The sequence below is a fragment of the Fusarium pseudograminearum genome, chromosome 4 (assembly GCF_000303195.2).
Source record: "Fusarium pseudograminearum CS3096 chromosome 4, whole genome shotgun sequence".
Taxonomy (NCBI): domain Eukaryota; kingdom Fungi; phylum Ascomycota; class Sordariomycetes; order Hypocreales; family Nectriaceae; genus Fusarium; species Fusarium pseudograminearum.
This window is the reverse complement of record NC_031954.1, coordinates 4,363,915-4,388,320: the sequence shown is the minus strand read 5'-3', so window position 1 is coordinate 4,388,320 and position 24,406 is coordinate 4,363,915. Positions and strand designations below refer to the sequence as shown.

The 24,406-nt window shown below is 46.2% G+C and overlaps 13 protein-coding genes across 13 annotated transcripts, besides 1 other annotated feature; 6 read left to right on the top strand and 7 right to left on the bottom strand.

The window, feature by feature from the left end:
- Positions 1-313: 313 nt before the first annotated feature.
- On the bottom strand, positions 314-628 carry FPSE_10547 (uncharacterized protein; the record flags this gene model as incomplete). The annotated part of the gene is made up of 2 exons (XM_009263664.1): positions 314-448; positions 518-628. 2 exons carry the CDS (start codon positions 626-628, stop codon positions 314-316), a joined length of 246 nt encoding a protein of 81 aa, XP_009261939.1.
- Positions 629-1,898: 1,270 nt separating this feature from the next.
- Positions 1,899-2,253, top strand: FPSE_10548 (uncharacterized protein; the record flags this gene model as incomplete). The annotated part of the gene is made up of 2 exons (XM_009263665.1): positions 1,899-2,009; positions 2,092-2,253. The coding sequence occupies 2 exons, from the start codon at positions 1,899-1,901 to the stop codon at positions 2,251-2,253; spliced, it is 273 nt and encodes a 90-aa protein (XP_009261940.1).
- A 413-nt stretch (positions 2,254-2,666) lies between these two features.
- FPSE_10549 (uncharacterized protein) lies at positions 2,667-3,705 on the bottom strand (the record flags this gene model as incomplete). Its single annotated transcript, XM_009263666.1, has 4 exons — positions 2,667-3,004; positions 3,058-3,228; positions 3,284-3,397; positions 3,453-3,705. The coding sequence occupies 4 exons, from the start codon at positions 3,703-3,705 to the stop codon at positions 2,667-2,669; spliced, it is 876 nt and encodes a 291-aa protein (XP_009261941.1).
- Positions 3,706-4,955: 1,250 nt separating this feature from the next.
- Positions 4,956-5,094, bottom strand: FPSE_10550 (uncharacterized protein; the record flags this gene model as incomplete). Its single annotated transcript, XM_061988458.1, has 2 exons — positions 4,956-5,002; positions 5,055-5,094. The coding sequence occupies 2 exons, from the start codon at positions 5,092-5,094 to the stop codon at positions 4,956-4,958; spliced, it is 87 nt and encodes a 28-aa protein (XP_061844429.1).
- A 1,516-nt stretch (positions 5,095-6,610) lies between these two features.
- On the top strand, positions 6,611-7,033 carry FPSE_10551 (uncharacterized protein; the record flags this gene model as incomplete). Its single annotated transcript, XM_009263668.1, has 1 exon — positions 6,611-7,033. One exon carries the CDS (start codon positions 6,611-6,613, stop codon positions 7,031-7,033), a length of 423 nt encoding a protein of 140 aa, XP_009261943.1.
- Positions 7,034-7,590: 557 nt separating this feature from the next.
- Positions 7,591-7,872, bottom strand: FPSE_10552 (uncharacterized protein; the record flags this gene model as incomplete). Its single annotated transcript, XM_009263669.1, has 2 exons — positions 7,591-7,810; positions 7,859-7,872. 2 exons carry the CDS (start codon positions 7,870-7,872, stop codon positions 7,591-7,593), a joined length of 234 nt encoding a protein of 77 aa, XP_009261944.1.
- A 1,918-nt stretch (positions 7,873-9,790) lies between these two features.
- FPSE_10553 (uncharacterized protein) lies at positions 9,791-10,036 on the top strand (the record flags this gene model as incomplete). Its single annotated transcript, XM_009263670.1, has 1 exon — positions 9,791-10,036. The coding sequence occupies one exon, from the start codon at positions 9,791-9,793 to the stop codon at positions 10,034-10,036; it is 246 nt and encodes an 81-aa protein (XP_009261945.1).
- A 1,086-nt stretch (positions 10,037-11,122) lies between these two features.
- FPSE_10554 (uncharacterized protein) lies at positions 11,123-12,410 on the top strand (the record flags this gene model as incomplete). The annotated part of the gene is made up of 3 exons (XM_009263671.1): positions 11,123-11,382; positions 11,433-11,699; positions 11,750-12,410. 3 exons carry the CDS (start codon positions 11,123-11,125, stop codon positions 12,408-12,410), a joined length of 1,188 nt encoding a protein of 395 aa, XP_009261946.1.
- Positions 12,411-12,578: 168 nt separating this feature from the next.
- On the bottom strand, positions 12,579-14,010 carry FPSE_10555 (uncharacterized protein; the record flags this gene model as incomplete). The annotated part of the gene is made up of 8 exons (XM_009263672.1): positions 12,579-12,815; positions 12,863-13,205; positions 13,259-13,345; positions 13,396-13,436; positions 13,491-13,557; positions 13,609-13,650; positions 13,700-13,839; positions 13,888-14,010. The coding sequence occupies 8 exons, from the start codon at positions 14,008-14,010 to the stop codon at positions 12,579-12,581; spliced, it is 1,080 nt and encodes a 359-aa protein (XP_009261947.1).
- A 505-nt stretch (positions 14,011-14,515) lies between these two features.
- On the bottom strand, positions 14,516-15,143 carry FPSE_10556 (uncharacterized protein; the record flags this gene model as incomplete). The annotated part of the gene is made up of 2 exons (XM_009263673.1): positions 14,516-14,775; positions 14,828-15,143. 2 exons carry the CDS (start codon positions 15,141-15,143, stop codon positions 14,516-14,518), a joined length of 576 nt encoding a protein of 191 aa, XP_009261948.1.
- Positions 15,144-16,791: 1,648 nt separating this feature from the next.
- Positions 16,792-17,762, top strand: FPSE_10557 (uncharacterized protein; the record flags this gene model as incomplete). The annotated part of the gene is made up of 3 exons (XM_009263674.1): positions 16,792-17,297; positions 17,347-17,621; positions 17,686-17,762. 3 exons carry the CDS (start codon positions 16,792-16,794, stop codon positions 17,760-17,762), a joined length of 858 nt encoding a protein of 285 aa, XP_009261949.1.
- Positions 17,763-18,186: 424 nt separating this feature from the next.
- Positions 18,187-21,205, bottom strand: FPSE_10558 (uncharacterized protein; the record flags this gene model as incomplete). Its single annotated transcript, XM_009263675.1, has 9 exons — positions 18,187-18,486; positions 18,539-18,856; positions 18,906-19,209; positions 19,259-19,338; positions 19,388-19,490; positions 19,612-19,700; positions 19,877-20,775; positions 20,835-20,859; positions 21,194-21,205. The coding sequence occupies 9 exons, from the start codon at positions 21,203-21,205 to the stop codon at positions 18,187-18,189; spliced, it is 2,130 nt and encodes a 709-aa protein (XP_009261950.1).
- Positions 21,206-22,468: 1,263 nt separating this feature from the next.
- Positions 22,469-23,161, top strand: FPSE_10559 (uncharacterized protein; the record flags this gene model as incomplete). The annotated part of the gene is made up of 1 exon (XM_009263676.1): positions 22,469-23,161. The coding sequence occupies one exon, from the start codon at positions 22,469-22,471 to the stop codon at positions 23,159-23,161; it is 693 nt and encodes a 230-aa protein (XP_009261951.1).
- Positions 22,724-22,756: a microsatellite.
- Positions 23,162-24,406: the final 1,245 nt, after the last annotated feature.

Here is a 24,406-nt window from a genome sequence, read left to right as displayed (position 1 = left end):
CAAGTTCGGTACTTGCACAAAGAATGTAGAATCAGACACTCAGCTAGAATAACAACTCGGCAACTAGCTCAAACAGTTCATGAAAAGAAGACCTTGGTCAATTGATAAAGTAGAAAGCTAGTAACAGCTTACGAAAGAAAGTCTCTGTTTATATACGCCCCATCGTCTCCTCCACAGACCTGCCAAAGTCCATGACCCGATCATGTGGTCTTGTTGATATCCTTGCCACAGTCCACAACGCATTGTTGGCCCAGACAACCTCAAACTGGTGCAGCTTGACAGTCGTCCTCCATGGCCTCCTTTCCACAAGTCCTTATTTGAAGGAATCGCACTTGGTACGACCGACGCCAGTGAGCCAGCTGACGTTAGAGAACTTGCCATTGGCGTTGCACTTGACACCCTTCCTGCCAACATTCATGCACTCAAGTTGGCAATCCTGGGTCTTGAGCTAAAAGCGATTTTTATTAGTCTCTGAGAGTATCATGGTTGCGTGAAACTAGAGCTTGATAGAACTTACAGTAACACAGCAGTGGGAGCCATCTTGGAAAAGACACTGGCAAGCCGACGTCTGAGCAGTGACACTAGCGATAGCAGTGGCGAGGACAGCGAAGAGAGAAAGGCGGACCATTTTGGCAATGATTTTAGGTGTTTGGTGTTTGTTCTTGTAGTTGTTGTTGGATGAAGAGTGAGTGATGAAGAGTGAGTGATGAAGAGTGAGTGATGAAGAGTGAGTGATGAAGAAAAAAGAAGAGACATACTGCTGTCTTTATACCAGATCAAGAGGCTACTCAGTCTACTGCTACATCACAACCAAAAGTTTTACCACCAATACTTGGACGTCATGTCTCGGCATGATACCGCCTCGACTGACGCTTTGAAGCAACTGACGGAGATGCTTTCACCGCACCCAAAGGAGGATAGATATCGCATGGGTACTGACTCAACAGACAGGTATTAAGGTTCAGAGCATCATGGCCAACTCACTCGGTTTTGTACGCCACGTGCGCCTCACCGTACTTGAGCATCTGAGCGCCTTGACCGAGTTGGGCATCCGAGTGGCTATCGTATATCGTATTATCCCACACGGACGCCGCAAACTCGACGAATTCCCACTACATAGTAAAACACAACCTGTTGCAAATGCCGACGAGAGATTGCGATAGCCTACCGTAACTTTATTTCTCAATGCCAAGTTGCCAACACGAGGCAGCCATAAGCCCATGTAACACTGGTCCGCAATATTGACTACGGGTCGCCTGGGGTATTAGGTCTTGTTTTGTCGGTGTCCAATTTCAGCAATGTTGAAAAGATAACAGAAACCTGATATAATGTGCAAGTACAGAGTAGTCTACTCTGCAGTGGTAGACTCTCCACGCGGAGTAATACGAGGTAAGACGCGTTGTTGATGAGACCAGCTCTTCCGGCACGCATAAATCTAAAAAGAATGCGTCCAAGTTAACTCGGGTCTCGGCCTACTATCCTTGTTAATGCACGGGCAATGGGCTGAGTCTGGGCTGTCCGTGCGACCATACACAAACTCAACTAGACTAGACTAGATGAAACTGCCACTACGGACGGTATTGCCGTCGCACGGGCAAGAACCCTGTGGGGTAATTACGATAGGGTGAAGCGACGGGCCGGGCACGGCATATGCCACATACTCGGTCCAATGCTTGATATCCAATCCGTCGTATACAAGGTTTCTATTGTTAGTAGAACTGCTATATCAACATCTGTATGGTTGGGAGATATCTATATAAACCTCTCTGAACATCACCACAAATACAGACATCACTCACTCACTCACTCTCAACTACATCATCATCACAATCCTCTTCCCACCAATAAATCAACTCACACTTCACTTTTCCACCTTACAAACTCCCAACTTCACCAAAATGGTCCGACTCGCTGTCTTGGCTACCATCATGGCTGCTGCCACCTCCGTCCAGGGTGCTACCTGGTGCCAGTGCCTCTGGCCCGACAGGTCCCACTGCTGTGTTGCCAGTGTAAGTCCCAATCTCGTCCTTTCCCTCCTCACACCTTGCTCTGCAAGACGAGTTACTAACGGATTATTTTTCACCTTGACAGGGAGCCGGCAGCTGCCAGGAGAAGTGCCAGAATGCCAAGCAGGCTATCTTTGATGGGTCTCCCTTTCCCAAAAACCGGCCTTGCAATGCTGGAGGTCTTGGGTTCGGCATCAGCCCAATCACTGCCCAAGGCCGCGCTCAGTGCGATACCAGAACCTCCTAAGTTCGGCTTTGATTGCTCCCGCTTCACAGGAAGCGTTCCGCTATTCGCTGAGATCAGGACCGATGTCTGATAACTACCGACGTGACAGCAATATGGGAGCCGAGGTCGCTTTCTCTTCTAAACCATCATGTATGTAGTACAACATTGCACATTTCTACAGGAGGGGCTTATGTATATAACTATCCATATCGAGGAATGCATTGCATATTTGATCTAAACTTGTGCTGAATGGGATGAGTGGCACATTTCAATTCTTCTTGATTATTAAAGAAAGGTCTCAAAGGCGTGTAGGTACTGTGTATTTATGAATAAGGAGAAAGGGCCAGACTAATGTGGATGCGTCGACTGCCTTGTTTGTATCCTCACCGCAGGGGTAGTTCTGCTGATTGTGCTGGTTATGTTGCTCTTCGTATCTAGCCAACCAACGTCACTTTCTCTTTCAGCAGCAGATCAACTTTGAGAGTGCTCTTGTCCAAGTCGAGACGGTTCTTCCCTAGATCATCGTACATGCCAGAGAGCTTGGACTGGAGTTCCTCACACAACTCCATCCTCAGCTGAACCATTCCATTGTTTTCCTCGTTGCTGCCCATAATCTCCTGGTGCCCGTGGATGCGCTGCTCAAGCTGGTCCATTTTCTTCCAGAGTTCGCCACGCTCATCCCGGAGTCGCTTGCTGGCCAGTAGTTGGTGAGCGATGCGTTCTCCGAGGGTCTTGCGCTCCTGTTCGACTGTGGTACGATCACTGGGAGAGCCTAGGTATCATGTCAGATATAGTATTGTCAAAAAGACATGAGCGTATACGTACAGGTTCTAACCTGAGCAGGGGCACTTTGAGTAGTTGTCTTAGGGAGCGTAGCTGAAGTCGTTGGGGCCTCCGTAGTATTCTGTGACTCCAGAGGAGTAGCACTTCCATCTTGGTCATCGCCTTCAACAGGGGCCTTGGAAGTGGGTGCGTCTCGAGGAGTGATGTCATTCACTGATAAATGGTTAGTACGTTTGGGACAAGGTCAAATGCTTTGGTTCTCACTGACAAGCCTCTAGACTGCCGTTCATGCGATCACGGAGACGGGTACGCTTTATTATAGGCTCGGACCAAAATTCGTTCTCGCTGTCCATGTTCGCTACATCCGCGAGTAAAGTGTCAGCTTCAGATAAATTAGCTCCTTGAAGATCAAAGATAAGCAATGGAGCTTTACTCACAAATCAGAGGTTCTCGGTCAAAATGCCGGCGACGACGTGAACGGCGGATCAGGCTCTCGCCTGCGCTAGCATGTGCTGCTCTTTTTCTGCTCCTGGTTTGCATCCCAGTCTCCAAGTCTGGCGATGGAGAAGCTCCATTGCTAGACAGTCTTTTGTTCATTTTAGGACTCTCGGGACCTCCGACGGCGAAGGTGTTGGGTGGGGGAGCGCCTCGTCTTGGGATGTCTTGGATCGGGATATATTTTCGCGCCATTCCGGTAGTATCGAGTTTGGGGCGTCGTTGGCGAGATAAAAGTATTGGTGGAGGCGGCGCGAACGATGTTGAAAAGATGACAGAGTTTTCTTCTCGATTAGAACGCGTGTTTGGTTACACTGCCAGCTGTCTGCCACTGCGAACCTTGGATATTATCGCGGTGGGCATGGATCTCAAACAGACTCAAATCCAAGTAAAGCTAATATCTTTACTATGCCTTGATATGTTATTGTCGCAAGTAAATAAGTAATTGAAAGTTGAGCTCGTTGTTATTCTTCTAGATTCTTGACTTGACTGTCCAACTTGATTGCCCATATTCACAAGCTTGTGCTACACACTTGTACAGTACTGCAGTTGGGCGTCCTCAACAAAGAATTCCTGTATACACAAACAGATCATGCGACAAGGTCTCTCGTTAGTGTTTGGTGTCGACGGTACTGGATGCAAAGGGTACTTGTGACCCTGGACGCTCTTAATCAGTAATCCACTTTGTCACGATGCCGTTGAACCTTGTTCGTCGTAACAGGATCAAAACAGAACAATGAAGTCATTCATTAGAATAACGATCATTTATTGACTCTTAAAGTCTTTACGGGCATGGGAGACAGTCATGACGGAGGTCTTATCAACGGTCCAAGGTATACTACTGCCATTGTTTCTGAGTTTGCCTCCAGTACAACACTCCGTAATCGCCTCAACTTATTTGTTGACATTTGAGACGTCCACCTATAAATAAATTGCCATGGCTTATTGGGTAGCACTGGAAAGTGCGACATTGGGCGTTAGAAATACACCATGTGCCAGTCCAGGATGAATCGAAAACGCCGGGTATCACGATGCAACCATGCAGAGCAGCATAATTATCCAATTGCATGGGAGACTCCCCGCATGGGCTTGCAAACTTTATTGTCACTTCATAAAATTCAAGGGCAGGGATACACAATACCCAGAAGCCAGTGTCATTTCCTACCAATGCTACCAATACTGCCATGTTCGGAACATCAAACACTCTGCATGCCATCCAGAGAAAAAGGTTTCCCTCTGGTTAGGCAGGCGAGCCAAGGCTACCTACACATTTGATAGCAATCTGGGAGTCTTACCGCCACCTACCAGTCATAGCCTCTCTTCCGCTTGATACTTCGACGCTCAAGTTTCAGAAAGGCATCATGACGAGGTCTCCAACCATCTTCCCAACTCCGATCATAATAGTTAGGTGGCTGACGGTGATAGTGAAAAAGAACTCCGTTTGCCTAGTATGGAGTCCATGGCTGACTGGAAAGGTCGACGAAAAAGGCGGCTATATCCTGTATTAGTTATCTTCCTGAAAGATGATCAGGTTCAAATCTTACTTGTTTCTGCCTTCCACTGCTCGGTGATGTTTGTAGACATGATGTTTGCTGTTTTGGCGATTTCCGTCTTGATGATTGTGAGTAGGACGAAGAATAGATGAATAATGTCTAATCTGTTGTCGGAGAAGATTGACAATCTCTATAGAATACAGACTGCCTGTTATATAGTGGTAGCTACAAAGCATTACTGGCGTAGTTAAAGACAATGAGGTATTGACTTAGTCTCAATACCAATGGAAAACCCCACAAAGACCACAAAGCAGGAGTTCATATTAGCCAGCGCCTTTCTATGGCGATGGTTCAAAGCCAAATGATGCAGCTAACATTTATTTGCAAGGATCCTGTAGTTAGTCTTTCAAATATGATGGTGACAGATCAAAAGTCTTGTACTTTCCTACACGTAGCCATGCTGCGACATATTCAAGTCTTTGTTCATGGGCTCGTTTTATTTTGCGGTTCTACAATGAACGCTTTGTTGATATTTTATGATTCTGACACATCATATTTCTCTAGCAGGCAGATGTTCTTTCAGGTTTGAGAAACACGTGAAGTTTGCACTGACTGCATGCTTTTGTCTCATAGATAAGAAACGCGATGAAGCCTAGCGTGAGCATCTTGGCCGAATGTGCAGTCTGTCATCCTAAGTAGTAAACGCGGTTTGATACCGACGTTGGTTGATGGAATGTTGTTTTTTGCCATGATGATAGGATCTGGAGAGGCTACGACCTCCTCGTTGTCGCTTGTCGTGTTCAACGGGTCAGTCATAAGCCTCGAACGAGTCTGAAGAAGAATGTCATGGATCAAGCACCCACGATGCATCGATATTGCACCCATGGGTTGGTGTACTGCAAGAGCATCCATCCTATCTAGGTTCGCCCGGGTCCGACATATACACTCTGACACATTCACGCCTGATGCCTTTGCCGTGAAACATGGTTTATTGCCAGTACTACCATCATTCTCTTTAATGTTTTTCCAAACAGTTACCTGCATAAAGCTAGCCATGCCAGCAAAGTTCAGGTCTACATTAGCGTCAAGTGCTTTAAGGCTATCTACAGTATCATAGATATGGCGTAACTATTCTTCAGCAAGCCTGGCATCTCGTATCCCAGCTCGTCTGATCCGTTGCCGAACTTGCCGAAACAACGATATTTACAGCAAGATTTGCCGCTTAGCCGGTGATTATACAGGAATATACCTGTCAGATCGGCCGAATTCAGCATATTACAGGGTATATGCACTTCGATATAAATACAGAACCAACAACCAACACTTTAGAACTAACGACCAACAACTGAAAAAATACTAGCTCATGAAGCCTCTACGGATCCTTGACAAGGCCACTTACTAGAAAGTAATCTCTTCAAGATAAGAATTGGCATTGAAAAATTAAACATAAAAAGACCAACATTTCCTCTTTTTCTAATCATCTCTCTGCAACTTACATCTCTATCCCTTCCCTCATTACCCTCGATTACTATGCAGGATTCCCAGCTCTTAATTCTTGTACTACTTATCGACACCTGCGCAATTATAATTCGTGTATCATCCGGAAAATGGTCATCCCTAGCAAAGCTCTTTTTACTGGCATCGCATTTGGCCTTATTGGGCCAGGTAGCGCACTCTACGACGAGCCAAATCAGAGAGTAGGTTACAATCCACTTGTAACTGAGTGGAATGGCCCAGACTCCAATCTTACTGCCACTATTGGCCTTGTCGATGCCAGCTATGTCTCGCACTTCGACACCCGTCGCCAGATCGACGTAACGGCATGGGCTGACGTTGTCGGAGCTGGAGGTACTGTTGTTATAGCAGCAAACTCTGCTGTCGGAATCTACAGCTTCATCACCGATCTGATCAAGAGCAAAGCAAACTCAAACTCTTGCAGTATGACTACCGGCACACTCAGACGGTCACTATGTCGAGGGCTATGCCTACCAGGCTACCACCAGCGGCCACGATTGCAAGACGACATCTGAGAGGAAGACAATTCTAGCGGCCGTTAAAAAATGCGCTGACTGGCTGCACTCTCATGGGGCAATTAATGGCTGTTGCAAGTTCTCTCATGGAGGAACTTGGACCGGCCACTTGCGTCTCACATCTCAGCCATCCAAGTACCCAGCCCATTCCGTCACATGTTAGAGAAGCGTCATGTTCATCTTACATTAGACTGACATGTATATTTCGCTCTTCATTATCTTCATCATCAGTGTGGGCCTTTTAGTCACGCCAGGAACGGAGTAAGCGCGAGAGAATTGTCATGATGTATATCAAGCCTATAAGTTCAAGATTAAATAGGTTTCAATACTAAATTTCATGCCCTAGTTTTATGGCCTGTTCACTAATGAACATTAAGAACAAAGGGCCAAAGTCTTCTCTAAGGTCCACAACCTCCACAATTACAACATAGCGATGATTCACAAATGGGCTAACTTGTTCAGATCAAACTTATTTGATTCATTTTCCTACCTAGCCACTTACCCAAAACTCTCCTATCGTACACTCATCTCCCTACAAACTTACCTCAATCATCGTCTTAGTCGAGCATCACAACCCCCTTGTCCCCCGCTTGCTTCAGGTTGATCTCCCTAACCTTGGCCTTGAGAGCCTCATTCTCCGAAGAAAGCAATTCGACCTTCTCCATTAATTTCTTGATCTCGGCATCCTTCTGCGCAAGTTCAACTTGATGGTACTTCTTGCGGCGGCTGATCTCGTCTACCTTCTCGGCCAGCTTTGCCTCTCCTTGTCTAACTTGTCTAAGGATGAGGTCAACAGAAAACTCGGGATCGAAACCTTGCACTGACATTTGAGAAACCATGGTTGCGTTTTCAGATGGTAGATTGTTAGTGTTGTTAGTGCTGTACAGTTGTTAGTGTTAGTGCTATATAGATGTAGATGTTAGCGCTGTGTGGTTGTTGGTGCTGTGCGATTGTAGAACTGGTTTTGGTGTCAGAGATTTATGCTGCATCTGGTAGGCTTTTTATACTATTATTCGATGCCCCTTGCAAATGAGTGTTCATAATATTGGTTAACGCTAATAGTTTTATTCCAGAGAATTATTGTCCTGCTGCATTGAACATGTCCTGTGTTCAGAATTTTCAGCCTATGCTGGCAACAATGCCATTGTGTGGGAATTAGCATAACGAGTCATACGTGGGTAGAGCAAACTTCCGGTCAAAGAAAAGGTAGTATCTAGTATTTTGTTCTAGTGTTAGTATTATAAGAATACGCTGTAGATAGCAGCGTGTCCATAGATTCTCTTTCATCAATCTCTTAACACCCATCATACCGTTCTTCTTTTGTAGTTGTAACGAGAACCAGACGACTGCTCCGATTATTGCCACTCCTCCTGCGGCAGCACACTCAGATATGCCAGCTGTGGCACCAGTTCATGAACCTGCAGTAACATCCACAGCTACCTTCTTGGCTTCCTCATGAACCCTTGTTTGATGAATTTGACAGTAAGATTATATCTCGCACAGTCGTACGTCAGTCCTGCGTATGACTTGTCAATGTCTTTTGATAACTCTCTGCCAACGCATCGAGCAAACTTTTGAATAAATTCTTTTTCTCTGTCATTGCTGTTCAGGCCGCATATACAAGGTATTATCACGTCTGAAGGCTTTACGCAGTATATGCTCACCATAACACAAGAGAGACAAAAGCACAGTTGCGAAAGTAGCCACAGACTGTAGAAATAAAAGGAGACTCAACCCAGTTTCGGGTCGAACCACAGGACTCTGCCCAATTTCGCCACTGCCTTTGCCACCCAACAATCCTTCTGCCGGCACTAAATTGACTGAGTTCTCAAAGTGATTCGGAAGGCTCGGCTGGGGTTCGCTAAAATAAATACCCTGTCAACGACAAGCAAATGTTAAATCTTGGTTCGCCAATGAACGTAGGACAACCTCGGAAATAGCACATCCTAGCTTGATCAGGGCACGAAATACAGCCAATTATCTTCATCCTGGCATTTCCTGTGAGATTATTCTATGTCAAGTCTGGAATGTCCGGGAGTTGTTGCGATAAGCTGCGCCTCGTATCATTTATGGAGTCTTGCTAGGTAATCACCTGCTCCACATCACTCCAGTGTCACAACAGGCAGTGAATAACTCAGAATCGATAGAGGTTCCAGGCGTGTGACTGAAAACAGTTTGGAGGAAAGACAAACATTAGATGGAACCATAGTTGTCTTTGTAACTGATGTAGGGGTAGAAAATGAACAGGGTTCACACCCCGACGCAGCTGTTCTGGGCCATCATATGTATCGAGCCTCTGAATCAGACCGCTCACAAGTATAACATATCGTTCGCATTACTATTTGCCGTGATTGAATCGAATTCTATCTCCCGATCCTTCTCTTCATACAGCTACCAATCTCTTCAGTATCACCATCCTAGAAGAGAACTCATCTCCTCTCGCTTAAGGTCGCAATCTCTTGATAGCTTCCTAGATAATGACGTCAAGTTTGCTTCATAGGACAGTTGTATTGCCTTCACATGTTAAACGAATCTTGATATCTGCAGACTTAATCAAAGGGCCAAATCTTTGTTTATAGATACTAGTTTGATTGTGATCAAGAAACGACAGTAAACTATATAAGCACAAGTAAATTGACTACAATAAAACTCAACCTTCCAATCTAATATAACTAAATCAAGAATTCAATAGTCAAGATTTAAACGATATCAATACTAACTTCTCATTTAATATTAACCATTTAAACGTTTCTCAAAATGGGTGAACTCAACCGAATGTGCTTCCTTCCCACGTACGAGCGCAAAGTATCCAAAGCGCTAGTCGACAATGAGAACCGCTTCTTGGGTGGCCTCGAGCTTATCTATGGCTCGTGGTCCTATGATAACCCAAAGTTTGGGTGGACAATCGAGGGCGACCAATATGTGGTCAAGGTCATGGCTGACGAGCCCAAAGACCTGGAGGCCAAGTTGAAGGAGATTGGTCGTATCAAGCAAGAACCATAGTTGTGTCTAGACCATTCTCATTTATTAAACTTTATCTTTGGATTGGAGCCTAGATTTCATCTATTAGAAAGCATAAAATAAACTGGTTTCTTAAGATTGGGATTTTCATTATTTTATATTGTTAGGAAAAACCGGTAAAATGCCCAATGTTGATGTTAGTTGCATGTGATTTACAAGGTACTTAACAACATGCCTGAAAGTAATTAGACAACTGTCATAAAACGGTTTTAAACCTGTCAAATATCAAGCTACGCATCGTTAGTTCACAAACCAACGCAATTCAGGAAAAGACCCTGATTTCCAAGGACAAGTGCACAGGTCCAGAATCTGGAGAAGCTCCTGACTGTCAATGATGCCTATCGTCGTGAAATAAACTTTACAGATCTTGGAGCTAGCGGAAATAAACCGCCCATCAGCTCCCCCGATTGGAGCCGCAAGTGCCTCAAAGCTAACGTCCAGGATGATAAGCCAAGCAAGGACCAGCCAAGGACTCCTAGATCATTACCGAACACGATGTCTCATCTAACAACAGCCCTGTATAAATGGATCCTGTAACGGCCAGACATAGTACATGAGACTGGCAGCGAATGCGATTGGCTTCAAAGTAACAAAGCACATGCAAGCCCCAAAAAGAAAGTTCTACACAAGACAAATCTTGTGCGTATTGCCTTTTTCTTCCACGCTAATCTCGCCGATCAGTGCAAATTACCATTGTATCATTTTCGCAATCTAAGCCGAACCAAGCATCTGAAACAACTTTCATCCCCTGGTAGGAGTAACTCGCAGCCTCAGTCTCGACCTTGACATACCAATGAGCACGCACTCTTACCAGTCATCGGCAGATCTGCATCAACCGTTTCCCAGACCAGGATCTTCGGCAGCTGCAGTTCTGGTTGAGGCTCTTGGCCCACATGTAATTCACCCCCAGTGCAGATCCCTTGAACTCTTTAAGCACGCGTGAAAGGGGTGAATCATATTTAATAAACCCCAAACGATGTCCAATACTTCTGGAGACAAGACAATCATTCTAGTGACGGTATTACTCTTGGCTCTTCGCTTGCTTTACCATACGAGCAAGTCAAAATCATGGCATCAGAACTGTCGCCCGTTGACGTGAGGGTCATTGCTGTCATTCAGCAAGTCTGCTCAGTCTTGTCAATCATTGGATGCCTGTTCATCATTGGTACTTTCTGTCTCTGCGATGCTTTCCACAAACCCATCAACCGTCTAGTCTTTTATGCCTCGTTCGGAAACATGATAGCCAGTATCTGCTTCATCGTGGCAGATTCTTTCGTCAAGGTGCCCGAAGGAACTGGATGTCAGGCCCAAGCCTTTCTTATACATACGTATGCCTATCTTCTTTCCGATATGCCATATTCATACTGACAGCTTGCAGTTTTGTCGCCGCTGATGCTATGTGGACTTTTGCCATGTCTGTCAACGTTTACCTTGCCTTCTACCACCGTTTCGACGCGCAGCGACTGCGGAGGATGGAATTACCATACCTACTCGCCTGCTATGGCGTTCCATTTCTACCAGCATTTATCTTTATTTTCATCAAGGACGAGAATGGAGTTGGCGTTTACGGTAATGCTGTTCAATGGTGTTGGATCGCACCTAAATGGGGTAACTTACGCATTGCAACGTTCTACGGACCTATCTGGTAAGGAAGCAGCTTGACTACGTGACAGATATATACTGACTTAGGCAAAGGTTCGTCATTATAATCACTCTAGGCATCTATATCAGATCTGGTGGCACAATTTATCGCAAACGCCGGCAACTTCTTAAAGCGCATGCATCAGGGTCTGGCTCTCGCACAGGCAATCTCTCATACAACGACCAACGCACGACCAACTACATGAAGACGACCGAAGTTGCTGTCATGCATGAGTCGATAGACAAGCCAGAGGCAGTTCGGTTGCATAGTTTACGTCAAAAAGCATCGATCCGCGTCTTTAAACCAACGATTACAGTAAATGCGGCTTGTTCAAACGAAGCAGTCCAACCGAACAACCCTCCTCGACCACCCACCCGCTCCGGCAGCGATGTTTACAAAGCTACATGGGCTTACACCAAAGTTGCAATGTTGTTCTTTGCTGTCATCCTCATTACATGGATTCCATCTAGCGCCAACAGGATGTACTCATTTATCCACCCCCACCAAGTGAGCAAGCCGTTGCAGTTCATGAGCGCCACAGTGCTTCCTCTGCAAGGGTTTTGGAATGCGGTCATTTACGCTGTCACCAGCAAAGATGCGTGCAAGGCTATACTTGAGGAGAGAGGGTTACGGGTGGAGAAAACACGATTAAACGAACCGACATGGGATGATGAACAAAGAGAACAGCAAAGGAATAGAAACATGGCAGTCTAATGGTGCAGGAAAGCTGGCTTTCCAGCCAGATCTTACGATAGAAGAAGCATTTGGGATTTACTTTTAATATAAATATAGATTTCCATTCTGATTTAACAACACTTGGACATATCCATTCTCTCACCCATTGATACATCACAAGCTGCATTCAAAGTACCATCAACGGGCTCATGCAGTCTCAGACTTTCGTCCCCAGACTGCCTTCTGCCTAAAGAACGCATGTATCTTTGGTGATCGAATCTCCCGACGTAAATGAGAGATGAATACAGTGACTTCCTCTTCCGACCAGCCCAGCGCAGTCGCCATGTGCAACACCGTTCCTTTTCCATCCTGCTCAAGCGTAGCCTGCGTACACTGCCCGATGCTCTGTGCTTCGGGGTCCTTTGGCCAGCCTCCAACTGGGTTCTGCAAACATGTTAGCCATTTCCACTTCATCACAGTCGACAGCGTACCTTGAAGTTTATCTCTTCAATATCAACAAATCCAGCTTCTTGCATACCCTTCTTCTGTAGTTCATCCTGGAACACTGTGAACGGACGACCCATTTTGCATCCGCCCTCAACGAAGAACTTTTGCCACTGGTTCATCGCACTTCCGGGTAAAACACTATTGTCATCGCTCTCGACAGTTGCAGAAGGCTCGTAGGTTTCGACCCAGCCGCCGGGCTTGAGGCTCTTGTATGCTTCCTTGAATAGGGCTGTCCAGTCTGCGATACTGCCGACGAGCCAACGCATGTGGACGTAATCTAGCGAATTAGGAGGGATGGTCCACTCTTGAGTGCAGTCATCGATTTGGCTAGGTGGGTTGTCAGTGATGTGTTGAGGGGTGGTAGCAGATAGACTTCCAACTGAAGGTTTGCGGGAACCCAGCTTGGCTGGATGGGGGCAAGGTCGGTTCCGATTACTGAGGCATTGGGGAATTTGTCTGCGAATTCGCTAGTTTCTGTGAGCTTGACACACTCGCCGACAACGTTTGAGAAGATTACACAGCCCATATACCCGTTCCTGTTCCGATATCTACAGCTGCCTTTGTGCCAGTGTAAGTCAGCGTAGTCGCAATGTTGATATCATGAGTACATACCTGTATATCCTTCGAGAGTAGTGCTAAATATAGCTTGTTCCCCATCAAGAGGGTAAGTATATGATGACTAAATATCGTGAGCACGAGCATTTCTAGGGAGGGCGGTTTTGTAACTCACTTGATATCCATGACTTCCTGTCCAGCCTCATCGATGGGACCCCTGTAGACGACTCAGCTGCGAATTATCTTCTGCGAATAATTTGACAAACCAGTAATCAGTGTTGCCCCGCTCACTCTGGTATACTCTGCCGTGCAGTGTCCTGTATTTCAGTATACTTGATGTCAGAGATGCGGTTGAGCTTGCATTGTCGGGTATGGTAGAGTCAGCATCATCTTGGTCATCGATATCCTTGACAGATGTTAGCTCCGGTACTTGTTTGGGGCTCGTACTACCCACCTCGCTCAATTGACCCCAGTGCTGTGGCGGCAATAGACCACTCTCATTCTGTGGCGTTTCTTTCACGCCCTTAGGTGATGATGGGTCAACCTGAGACTTTTTGGGAGACGTGAGACCAGCCATGTTTCTTGACACTGCCACGGTTTTCTGATAGAGAAGCAGTCAAGGACGAAAGAAACTGCCGAGTTATTTAAAAGACCCTCAAGGAGCGGAGAACAATCTTCCATCTCATGATATGTTCAACCAACAAACAGAACCAACAATGTCCACCGAGTTGGCCAATGGGATGTTGTTCCAATCCTGGTGCGTCGCGTATGCAGGCCGGGGAGCAGGGCCGATGCATTTATAGAAGGTGTGATTTGTTTTAGATCCTGGGATCTTTTCTAGCCGAGCAGAACGGAAAGAGGAAGAACCGTGTCAAGTATCTTTCGACGGAGTGGGCAACTGGTCACGCGATCAACAACCGTTTAACATAGTGTTCCCACAAGTCACCATTGCACAGCGACTACGGCCAGACTTATGTATTCGAGATTAATTGTTGATTATATGATAACGAACTGATAATTTCTGTTCATTTTTTGCTTTGCCTCCCATGTATATTCCATGCTCAACGCCCTCCAAACCCGTGTTACAATAAAAACGCCAACATAAAATTGGCCCATGTAACAGCCATGATAGAAACCACAATCTTCCCAGCATTGCTCCCAGCCGTCTCAGTAGCAGAAACTGCTGCATCTGTAGCAGTACTCCGAGGGATACTTGTGCTGGCAGGGATATCTGTCGAAGCCGGCTTCGTCGCCTCGACCGAAATACCAGAGACGACACTCGTTGCTGCGCTCACATACGAAGCGGATGTGAAATCGCATTGCTTCATCATCTTTTGTACATCTACATCATTTGTTAGACTGTTGTCACCATCGTATTCTCTTTGGCAGCGTACCTTTTGCATCATCACTGTTTTGCACCATGCAGCTTTCGCACAAGGCCATTACAGAAGCTACATCGAAGCTCTTGTTTGTGCAGATGCAGTTTGCCTCGATAGCCTCTTCAGCCTTGCTTCTTGCCACAAGTAGAAAATCGCCTCTTTTATCTTTTGTTTTGTTTTCTTTGGGGTCGATGTCGCATGCGTTGCTTAGGTCGACGATGGGCTGGCAGATCGTCCTGCATGTTGAGGGGACATCGTCGGCATCAAGTTCTTCGGCCATGGATAAGGGGATGATGGCAGCGAGGCCGACGAGAAGGGTGGTGAGTCTCATGATGGAAGAGGTTGGAGGAGGCGTGCTATGTTGAGGTCGAGGGTTTGGTTGATGAAGCTGTGCTTGATGGTAGAAACAGAAATGCCAAGTATCGGGATGCTTGGTGCTTTAATACTCACCGTTGTATCAATTTCAAGTAGTAGTATTATCTTAACAAAACACTATTAATAGATCCCCAGGGATATCTGCCGTGAGTGGTCCCCAGATTTAGAAATGAAGCTTAACACTTCCCGCACCGGCGACACATTTCCATAGACTAAAAATATTGAAAACACCCTAACGTCTAACAAGAGTGTGGGAAAGGACAAGAGTGTTTCCGGCGACGCAAGAGTAATGTCGCATCGGCAGATCTTACATCCAACTAGGCCGTGATGAATCTACATTTTGAAACCGTTAGGGAAGAACCCATGGATTGAAACCTCGTGTGTTTAAGCTTTCTATAGCCCATCATCCGAAAATAGTGTTTAGTTGGGGTCAATCAAATTATGGGGAAATGTATGTGTCGCACCAGAGCCCCCCATGGAAGACTTGAAACAGGACAGCATGCCTTGTCCTTATCCGCCGTTTCTCAGTCAGTCTTGAATTTGCATTTGTCTCAAGACCCAAGCTTATCGTTATCGGCACAATTGATTAATCAACTTTGTTTGCCTGGCACCGGCCATGACCTTACATCCAGTTGCCAAACACCGTGCTTCACCCTCACTGGTTGTCTTCTTCTATACCGTTACACTTGCGACAAGACCAAACTTTGCCAGGAGATTCTTGACTTGTGGGTATGTTTGATTAGTAAACAACTAATTACCTTAGCAAAATTAGTCAATCTTCTGCTATGGAGATAGACGCCTTCATCAAGTTGATCGTGGCACAAGAGTCTTGACCAAATTCACGTCACACGTCATAAAAAACAAGCTTCTTTCATCGTCGGTTTATGTCCAATCAAAAGATATCGTACCTGAAATAACCATTCCAAGGTCAATACCGTTTGTTCCCACATGCTGATTGTCATGGCTAGACCCGCTGAACAAAGACCAGGATACAATTGGAGGAGAATTAGTACCAACCGAGGTTGAAGTTTCACCAGTGAGTCATTACACTCTCATTTTCCATGTGAGAAAAACTTGAAAGCCATCATTTCAACCAAGCTAAGTCCAAAGGGGGAGCTCAACCTGAGCTTACGCCACAGACGTGATCGACAAACCAAGCTCTCTATGTCACGCTGTCGTTGACTGGCTCCGATCGATCTCGCACTAACCTTGCTTAGACGCTACATCACTGTGGCGTAGACGATCAATCGCGATTGCCATTGAAAACAAGGGAATGACAGAACCTAGACGGAATTGGGTGACACAATCCAACTCAATCCAGGTACAGAGTTCAGGGTATCCAGCTGTTTGGAAACGCAATTGCTTACTTCTTTTGTCCGTCGTCATAGATCGAATATTTTGTAGTTACTGCAACAAGAGTGACGATTTATGACACCATTAGCCACAATCGCTGCAATTGCTGCCAAGAACTGTGGCATGAGCTCATCAACCTGCCACAGCTCTCCTTCTATTAAGATGGCCATCAAGACCTCTTCCAACCAGACTTATTACTCCCACAACTTACTTCTAATCACTCATCACAAACATAATCACAACATATCACAATGGCCTCCGAACTACCCCCCAACGCTCTCGGCAGCCTTGCCTCTTCCATCAAGAACATCGTTACCGGTGTACCCCTAGAGGAGAAATCCGAGACCCAGGTGGAAGCCACCAACATCGACAAGACCAAGGCCAAGACTCTTGACCGCACCGTTGACAAGACCGTCGAGACCACCGACGATGCCACCGTCCACAAGGAAAAGGTCGCACCAGTCCTCCACGAGGATGTCAAGTCTCACCAGCACGAAAAGGTTGACACTGAGATCGACCACGAAATCCACCAGGATCACTACCATACAACCGTCCAACCTGTAAAGGACAAGAACGTTCTCCCCACCAAGCATGTCTACAAGGAGAACGAGTTTGAGGAGGAGATTGATCATCGCAACAACCAGGCCAAGATCAAGGCCCAGGAGGAGGCTGCCAAGATTCACGACGAGAAGGATGTCCATGATACTACCAAGTCAAAGGAGTATGTTCCTGCCAAGGAGCAAGAGCATGTTCACCAGTGAGTACACTCCAGTCAGTGCGATGAATGCAGTCTAACGCTTCAACAGCCACCTTCATGAGACAATTCAGCCCGTCATCGAGCGAGAAACCGTTCAACAAAAGGTCATCCACACCAAAAACAAGATTCACGAGAAGGAACAGTTGAACGACGAATTCCACGAAGCTACCGTCGCACCCGCCATCTCCATGACCGAGTTCGAGAAGGCGGGCGGTGTCCAGAAAGGCACCACTACTACCAAGGACGTTGAGTTTCCCGTGTCCAGCGTCAAGTCCAAGAAGAGAGAGGCTCTGACTGGCGAAATTGACGAGTCTTCCAAAATTGGTAAGTAATTCCACTCTAAAATCATCAAGACTGTTTAATAACAGGGTACTTAGAATCTATCTAGTCAAAAAGAAGAGAGGGTCTTCTTGTACCGTGAAGGATTGTAGATGTTCTTGTCACATCGATGATCCCGTCTTGTGATGAGAACGTCTTGGTAACAGTCTATTTTACGAACATTGATGGATGGATTGAAAAGATATCATTGGCGTTTGGGGTACAGCGATGAGTGGCCGAGTCCATGTAACTAGCTATTTTAATACGAGCCATGACTGGCGTTGAAACGTGTCTCTATTGTACAAATGATCCCATTTCAGCAAACTTATCCAAAGGTAATACTCAACATTAAATCAAATTTCCCCTCATCCCAAACATAACGCCATCACAGAGGTGGTAGAACAACATGGCGTCCCCGATATCAGAACAACTCACAACTTTATACTTGTCGATCGCCACTCCACAATCTGACTGTACAAACTGTATCAAGTCCCAGTCACTTGCCGGCATAGTCGACTTCGTAACCAATCTAAGTTCCACCGGTGCCACCGAGACCTTCTATGACAGCCTCCTAGCGTGTATTTTTAATGACGAATGGAGATGTTCTTTCGAGATGCTTGTCTTGGGATCCCTGGTGCCCAACAACTCCCTCATCGTGTTGGGAAGGATGTTCCCCATGATCTGTCGACGGAGACTCGTCGTTGACTCTATTCATAACTGCCACCGCATTGTTGCACATCCTGACAATCTCAGCAGACACACATAGATATGACTGGTCCTCTGGGCTTGAGTACTTGTTAAGTTTGACGTGGTCAGTCTCAAGTGGGAGGCGCGCAAGTTCCGATAAGCAAGCTGATGCCTCATCAACGACCTGCAACATATCAGCCAACTAACTCGACTACTGTCTCAATTCTGTCCCTTACTATTGCTTTGAAATAATTGCACAGGAACGGTAACCTTATAAAAGTCGTTTCTAACGACTCGAAGAAGCAAAACATTGGGAATTGGTACTTCTTTCTAAGGCGTCCGAAGCACTGTGTTTTATATCGAAGTTCGGGGTTATCGTATTTTAGCACTGACAAGCAACCACGATAGGAACCATAGAGCCGCATGACACTGGCTGCAAGATCAGCAGCCCAATGAATTTCGGATCCTCGAAAGGGCGTTCCGAGAGAAACGAATCCAGCGGTGTAACGAAGGATATCTTCGAACCGTCCCATGGAATCAGCAAATACAAGGCCCTGTTGAGACTGTTAGTACTTGTCCGTTAGGTCAGTAATATTCACATACATCCTGGATAACCAACCCGCCAAAGCTATGAGCGAGAAAGATGATAGGACGATCTCTGGTTCCTTCTCTTTCTCTAAAGTTATCTAAACCGTAGATCAACGCTTTACCACATGATTCGGCGCGCACTCTAGGAGCGTCGTATAACCATGTAGAGTCGTAGTTGTATGCCAGAATTCTGGCATTCGGGATCTTTCGTCGCAGCATGTCGCTGTCTTTCAACCAATGCACCGACTGTTCAGGATCGTCTGGTCGCCATGTCCAGGTCCTATCAACATCCGAGCCGAGGCCATGGACCGCAACGACACTGGTATCCTATCAGTAAGTTTATCTTTTGTGGTGGGGAGAACGCGTACTCGACATTGGCTTTTGTTGGATTAACAGGGTCGTCTTCGGGGTCGTATAGAACGTCTATATCAGGGCAATTCCGGCGGGTCTGAGAAAGCGGTTAGTGATGAGCTGAACACATCTCTGGCTATACTTACTACCCTCTTCTTTGGTTCCGTACTCTTGTACCGATACACAAGACAGTATAAAGCAACAGTCAAAGTTGAATAGAAAAACGTGTTCACAACACTCATTGCAGCCCTTTTGACAAAATACAATATGAAACAAAATACTATATGAAGAGAGGAAAGGTCTTTCAGTTCAAAATGTCTCAATGGTTTATATTTCCTGTCAAAATTACACAACAGGGTTGTTGGCTCACCGCCGAACATGAGACAGACTGGCCAATTGTGTTTCGTGTGTATGCGCCGAACCAACAGCGCGAAGCGCCTGAAACAGAGGATCATGATTCTTCAACGAGGCTAGCAAGTTGGCCAACAAATTGAGGGTTATTATTTTTAGCTAGTTCCCCGATTTCTACGCTGTGTTCCGAAATGCTCTTCTCGCTTCCTCATCTGAGCAATCGTATGCGACGTGTTAAACACCAACATGCATACAAACGCCACAACGATCAGAGCGGCACACACCAATGGCCCCAGAATTGAAAACACAGTGAAGCCATACGACGCAGACTGGAAAGCGCTATTTTTAGCTAGTGCTTCAGTAGCAAGTCCGACCTGCATGGCAGTGAGGACGACAACCATGTAGACAGTTGTAGCCGCCAGCCAACCAAGGTTCATGTGGAAGAATGTTGAGTATCGGTCCCAACGTCGTACAAATCCTGCCGGGCTGAGTTGGGTAAGGTAGTAAATGTAATTCAGCCTGCTAAGTCGCAGCTCCTTGTGGTGGAATCTTGGGTTGATGTCTGGGTAGATATGCTCTGTGTCAAGTTGTTTGACGAAAGCGATCCAACTGAACCAGGATATACCACAGTTGGGCAGCAGATATCTGTCTTTGGCGAGAAGGAAGTCGCTCTCGTGACGAATAAGCGCGGCATAGGAGTAGAGAAATCCGAGAGCGACTTTGTAAAGCTTCCGTCGCTCACATTCCATGGGCTGGGCATTATTATAATCGAGTCGACTTGTGCACTTGCAGGTGTGTTGACAACACAAATATTCTGTCCAAATAGTCGGTTCGAGCAAGAAGCGAGGAAGTGGTTTGATGTAGACCTTTCCCGTTGTCCATACAAGATGCATATCCATCGCTTCTGTAATGACGACCTCTCGGCCCCGGGAGAGTTGATCATGGAGCGAGCGGGCAGGCACGGCGGTACCTGCTACCCAGAGCCATCGGTGTATTCTGTTCAAACGCTGGATGTCGAGTTCTGATGCGATCAGAGCAGTGCAGTTGTCGCTTGGCGATGCCAAATCGTGGGATTGTGTGCAATAGGATGCTGGAAAGAGGTTCAGGTACGGATCGAGCTTGTCGATTGAATGGTTAGCTCCATTCTGCTTGATGGGACCGAGGAGTTGAATGGTGAAAGGTGCTGACTACATGTTCTTTAGCCTACTTAGCTACGTTGCTGGAGGGTAATCAGAGAAATACCTTGGACTTGCATTTCTTCACTGCACTATAGACAGATGTTTGCTTCATTCTAATGTTAGTCTGGATGCTTGACAAACTTAGGACAAGAATGGATTGGCAAAGCTGAGAGGCATCCGCACCAACTGTAATGAGCATAGCCCCTCGGCAATGGGAGCGGGCATATCAGGCTCCCCGAGCTGTGGGCGACACATCATTATTTCAGGTCGGCCCAACACAGCCCAGAGCGGGCTTCTTGTGACAGCGCTTAGAGTACTGTAAAGGCGCCTAAAGCAAGACTGCTTGTCGGGCACTACGACAGACGACAAAAGGGCCAGACTGACAACGTTTATAAGACAGCCAGATGGCTCAAATCAAGATACCTTGCGACCCATGCTGGTGCATTTTATTACATGCTTTCTAAAGGGTATACATGAAGAAATTGTGGTTCGATCGGATCCTCAGTGCTTTGCTGGGTTTGCTGTCAGGCGAGGCATTAGTCTAGTCTACAGGGGCTGGTGATAAGACATATCCATTCGCTATAACAGAGACTGGACCAACGCAGCAAACACTTGGCACAAGCAGTTCCTCGTAAAAATGAGAAGCATGCCACGTTTCGTTAGAAGTACAATTACCAGCAGTATCATATTGTACCTTGCTTCTGGCAGTGTCGTCATATCTTCTGATTTATTCGGGCTCGGGCATCCATGGATTCAGAGTGTGACAGTGACGGGAACTAGCGTGGGGATGACCTGTATTTTTAGTGGGTTTGTCTGTGCTGAGGTCCCTGATGAACAACCTCCTGCTTTAAGAGCAATCAAACTAATTCACCGCTGATCAGCAACAATAGACAACGCGATGAAGATATAATCATTGCAGTCAAAGAGTGTACTCATCTAGAAACAAGTTGGGATTAATGATTAATATACTATGAGTTGCAGAGTAGCAACTGTGAGTTCTTGTGACAACCATCCCGCCAACAGGACAGGCAATCAATGTCTTGCACTCAACCAACAACTCAACATGATCGAGCGGGGTCATGTTTCATGGCGTATTTTAAGCGGTCACGGTTATCATCTTGACCAGAGATAACCGAACAGTACAGAGTAATGTACCGATGGACAGAGTTGTAGTTCATCGACAGCTGAACAGTCAAGACAATAGAATAGATACTCGATACCTATATAAGACACAACAATGGCATTCAGTCCTCTTCCTCAAGTCTTGTCCATCCACCCTTGATGAGTCACAGCGTCACATCCTCATTAAATATATTCCCATCTAATTGGTTCGTCTCCCCACTTGAAAGCTACGTAAGCTTGGAAAATCTCCATTCTCCCTTTTCTCTCTTGTCTCTAAGCTCCATTCATCGCCAGCACATCGCGCATTAACTTCCCTTCCCAGCACATCCCGACCCATGTCAGAAAATTCTCCATTTCTTTCTTTTCCATCCAAGAAATGAGACAAAGACACAAGCGAGTTTAATTTATCTTGACCTTTGATCCCCTCGCTTCGCTTCGCCAAAAACAAAGACCACCACTACACGCAGGGGATGACATACATACAATCATAGCGCCATTTTCCTTCCCATCTTCAACTCTCCCATGGCCCCTAAACTAAACTAAAAAGCTCAACAATTAAATATAAAAAAATCACCCATGAGCTCCTTTTACCGCCCCTCGACCAAAAACTCGGCAAAGGCCGCCTCAGCAAAGCTCACGCGTGCTGAGCGCGATGCCCTCGAGGAAAACAACCTTAATATTCTTCGCGCCAGCATCGAGCGCACTCTCTGGTCCCTCGATCCAGCTTCGCCGTTAGCTGCCGACCTGCACAACCTACAAGACAAGATCCGCAAACACACCTTGTCTACCCTCCTACAAGAAAAGAAGACGCTGCAAGTTCAAGAGGATTCAGACGACGAAGATGACGACGGCGACGACGACGACAATGCCCTCCCCGAACCAGTCTTTGCCCAGAGCTCACCGTTGCGTCGCGAACTTCCCCGCAGCAGCACCAGGAGAAATTCGGCCCGTATGGTGACGAAACTTCCCGAACGACGTCGCCCTGCGCCAGCGCCCCGCGAGCAAATACTACCCAGCATCGAAAAGACAAGCTCTGATCAGGCGTCGGAAGCGATAACGGTGGCGTCGGCCGTATTCGACTCGCCCAATAAAGAACAAAGCGCGACAACGGCTGCGACGAGCGTGATGGAGGCTGGAGACGAAACAAAGCTGCCCGTGTTCAAAACACCAGCCAAAAAAAGAGCCGCCGAGGATGAATACGATCCGTCACCTGTTGCCAAAAGAGTAAAGACGTGGTTGGGGACACTTACTGGAGGATATATGGAATAATGACGCGTGTTTTGTTTTTTTACAGAAACTCTTTTTGTTGACGATGGGTTTACCGCGTCAAAAGGGCTTGGGGTACAACAGGAAAAAATACCGCCAGAACGTATCATTTTGAGATGACTGGGTTTCAGGGAAGACGCTTGTTTTTTTGCGTCGAGGCGTTTACGGACGGAACGAGGGCTGTTTAACAACAAGACTTGTATATTGTCTTGTATCAGCTGTCTGGAGTTTCGGTTGATTCCCCTTATGATGATGGAGTTTTATGTCTGTTCTTTTTTCTTTGTAATACATACCACTATACATAGACCCAAACGATGGTCTTTTCTTTTGTTTCTACATTATTGTCGCGCGTGTGATGTGTCAATTGGTGTTGTTTAGAGTTGTCGCCATTCACATTAGGTGATCAGTGTTGCACTCTACTAATAGTTGACGACGACATGATTATACACATATTGCATGCTACCAGTCATTTCAAGGCGTATCACAGCGGTAAGCCAGATATCCGTAGTTTCGCGACGATGCCACCATGCGCGTCGCCTCAACTGCTCTTCTGACATGTCGTGACGCAGCATATAAAGCAACTGATCGAGTCGCTGCTTTGATGTCCCGCTTGGATCATTCGTGCACGTGTCATGCTTAGTTTCTCAGGGTTCAACATAAATTCCGATCGTCCCGTTCAATCGCCTCTGTCCTCGAAGTGGGCGCGTTCCCAAGTCTAGACGCTATTCTAGCCTCTTTTCGCCTACACCTACCCTGTGGTCAATTGTTGCAGTGAGAAATGACAGTGAACTCTTGATATGTGACAGATTGGATTGACAAGGAGACGTATCAAATTCTAATTAATTCGTATTGTTATTTTGAGAGTTTGCATTAATCATATGGCCGTTGTTGGAAATAGAAACGGTCATACAATGGTGGCATTGTCTTCACATCGTCAAGTGCACCATCTCATCCCACCAATAGAGAAAGAAATCATTTCCACAAATCACTTCCAGTCAATTGCAAAAGAACAAGTGTGTCACGATATTCTTTACTATAGCAGGTATAATTCGGTCTATCTGCAACATCACAGGAAATGATCACGCAGGACTACCCAACAGTCTTCAAAAACATCTTCAGCAAAAAGGCACAAAACTACAAAAAGAAATGCCTCGCTTGTTTGCAATCGTATTTATAGGAACAGCCCGATGCGGGGGTCGAACCCGCAACCTTGAGATCGCGTACTCGTAAGAGTCTCACGCTCTACCG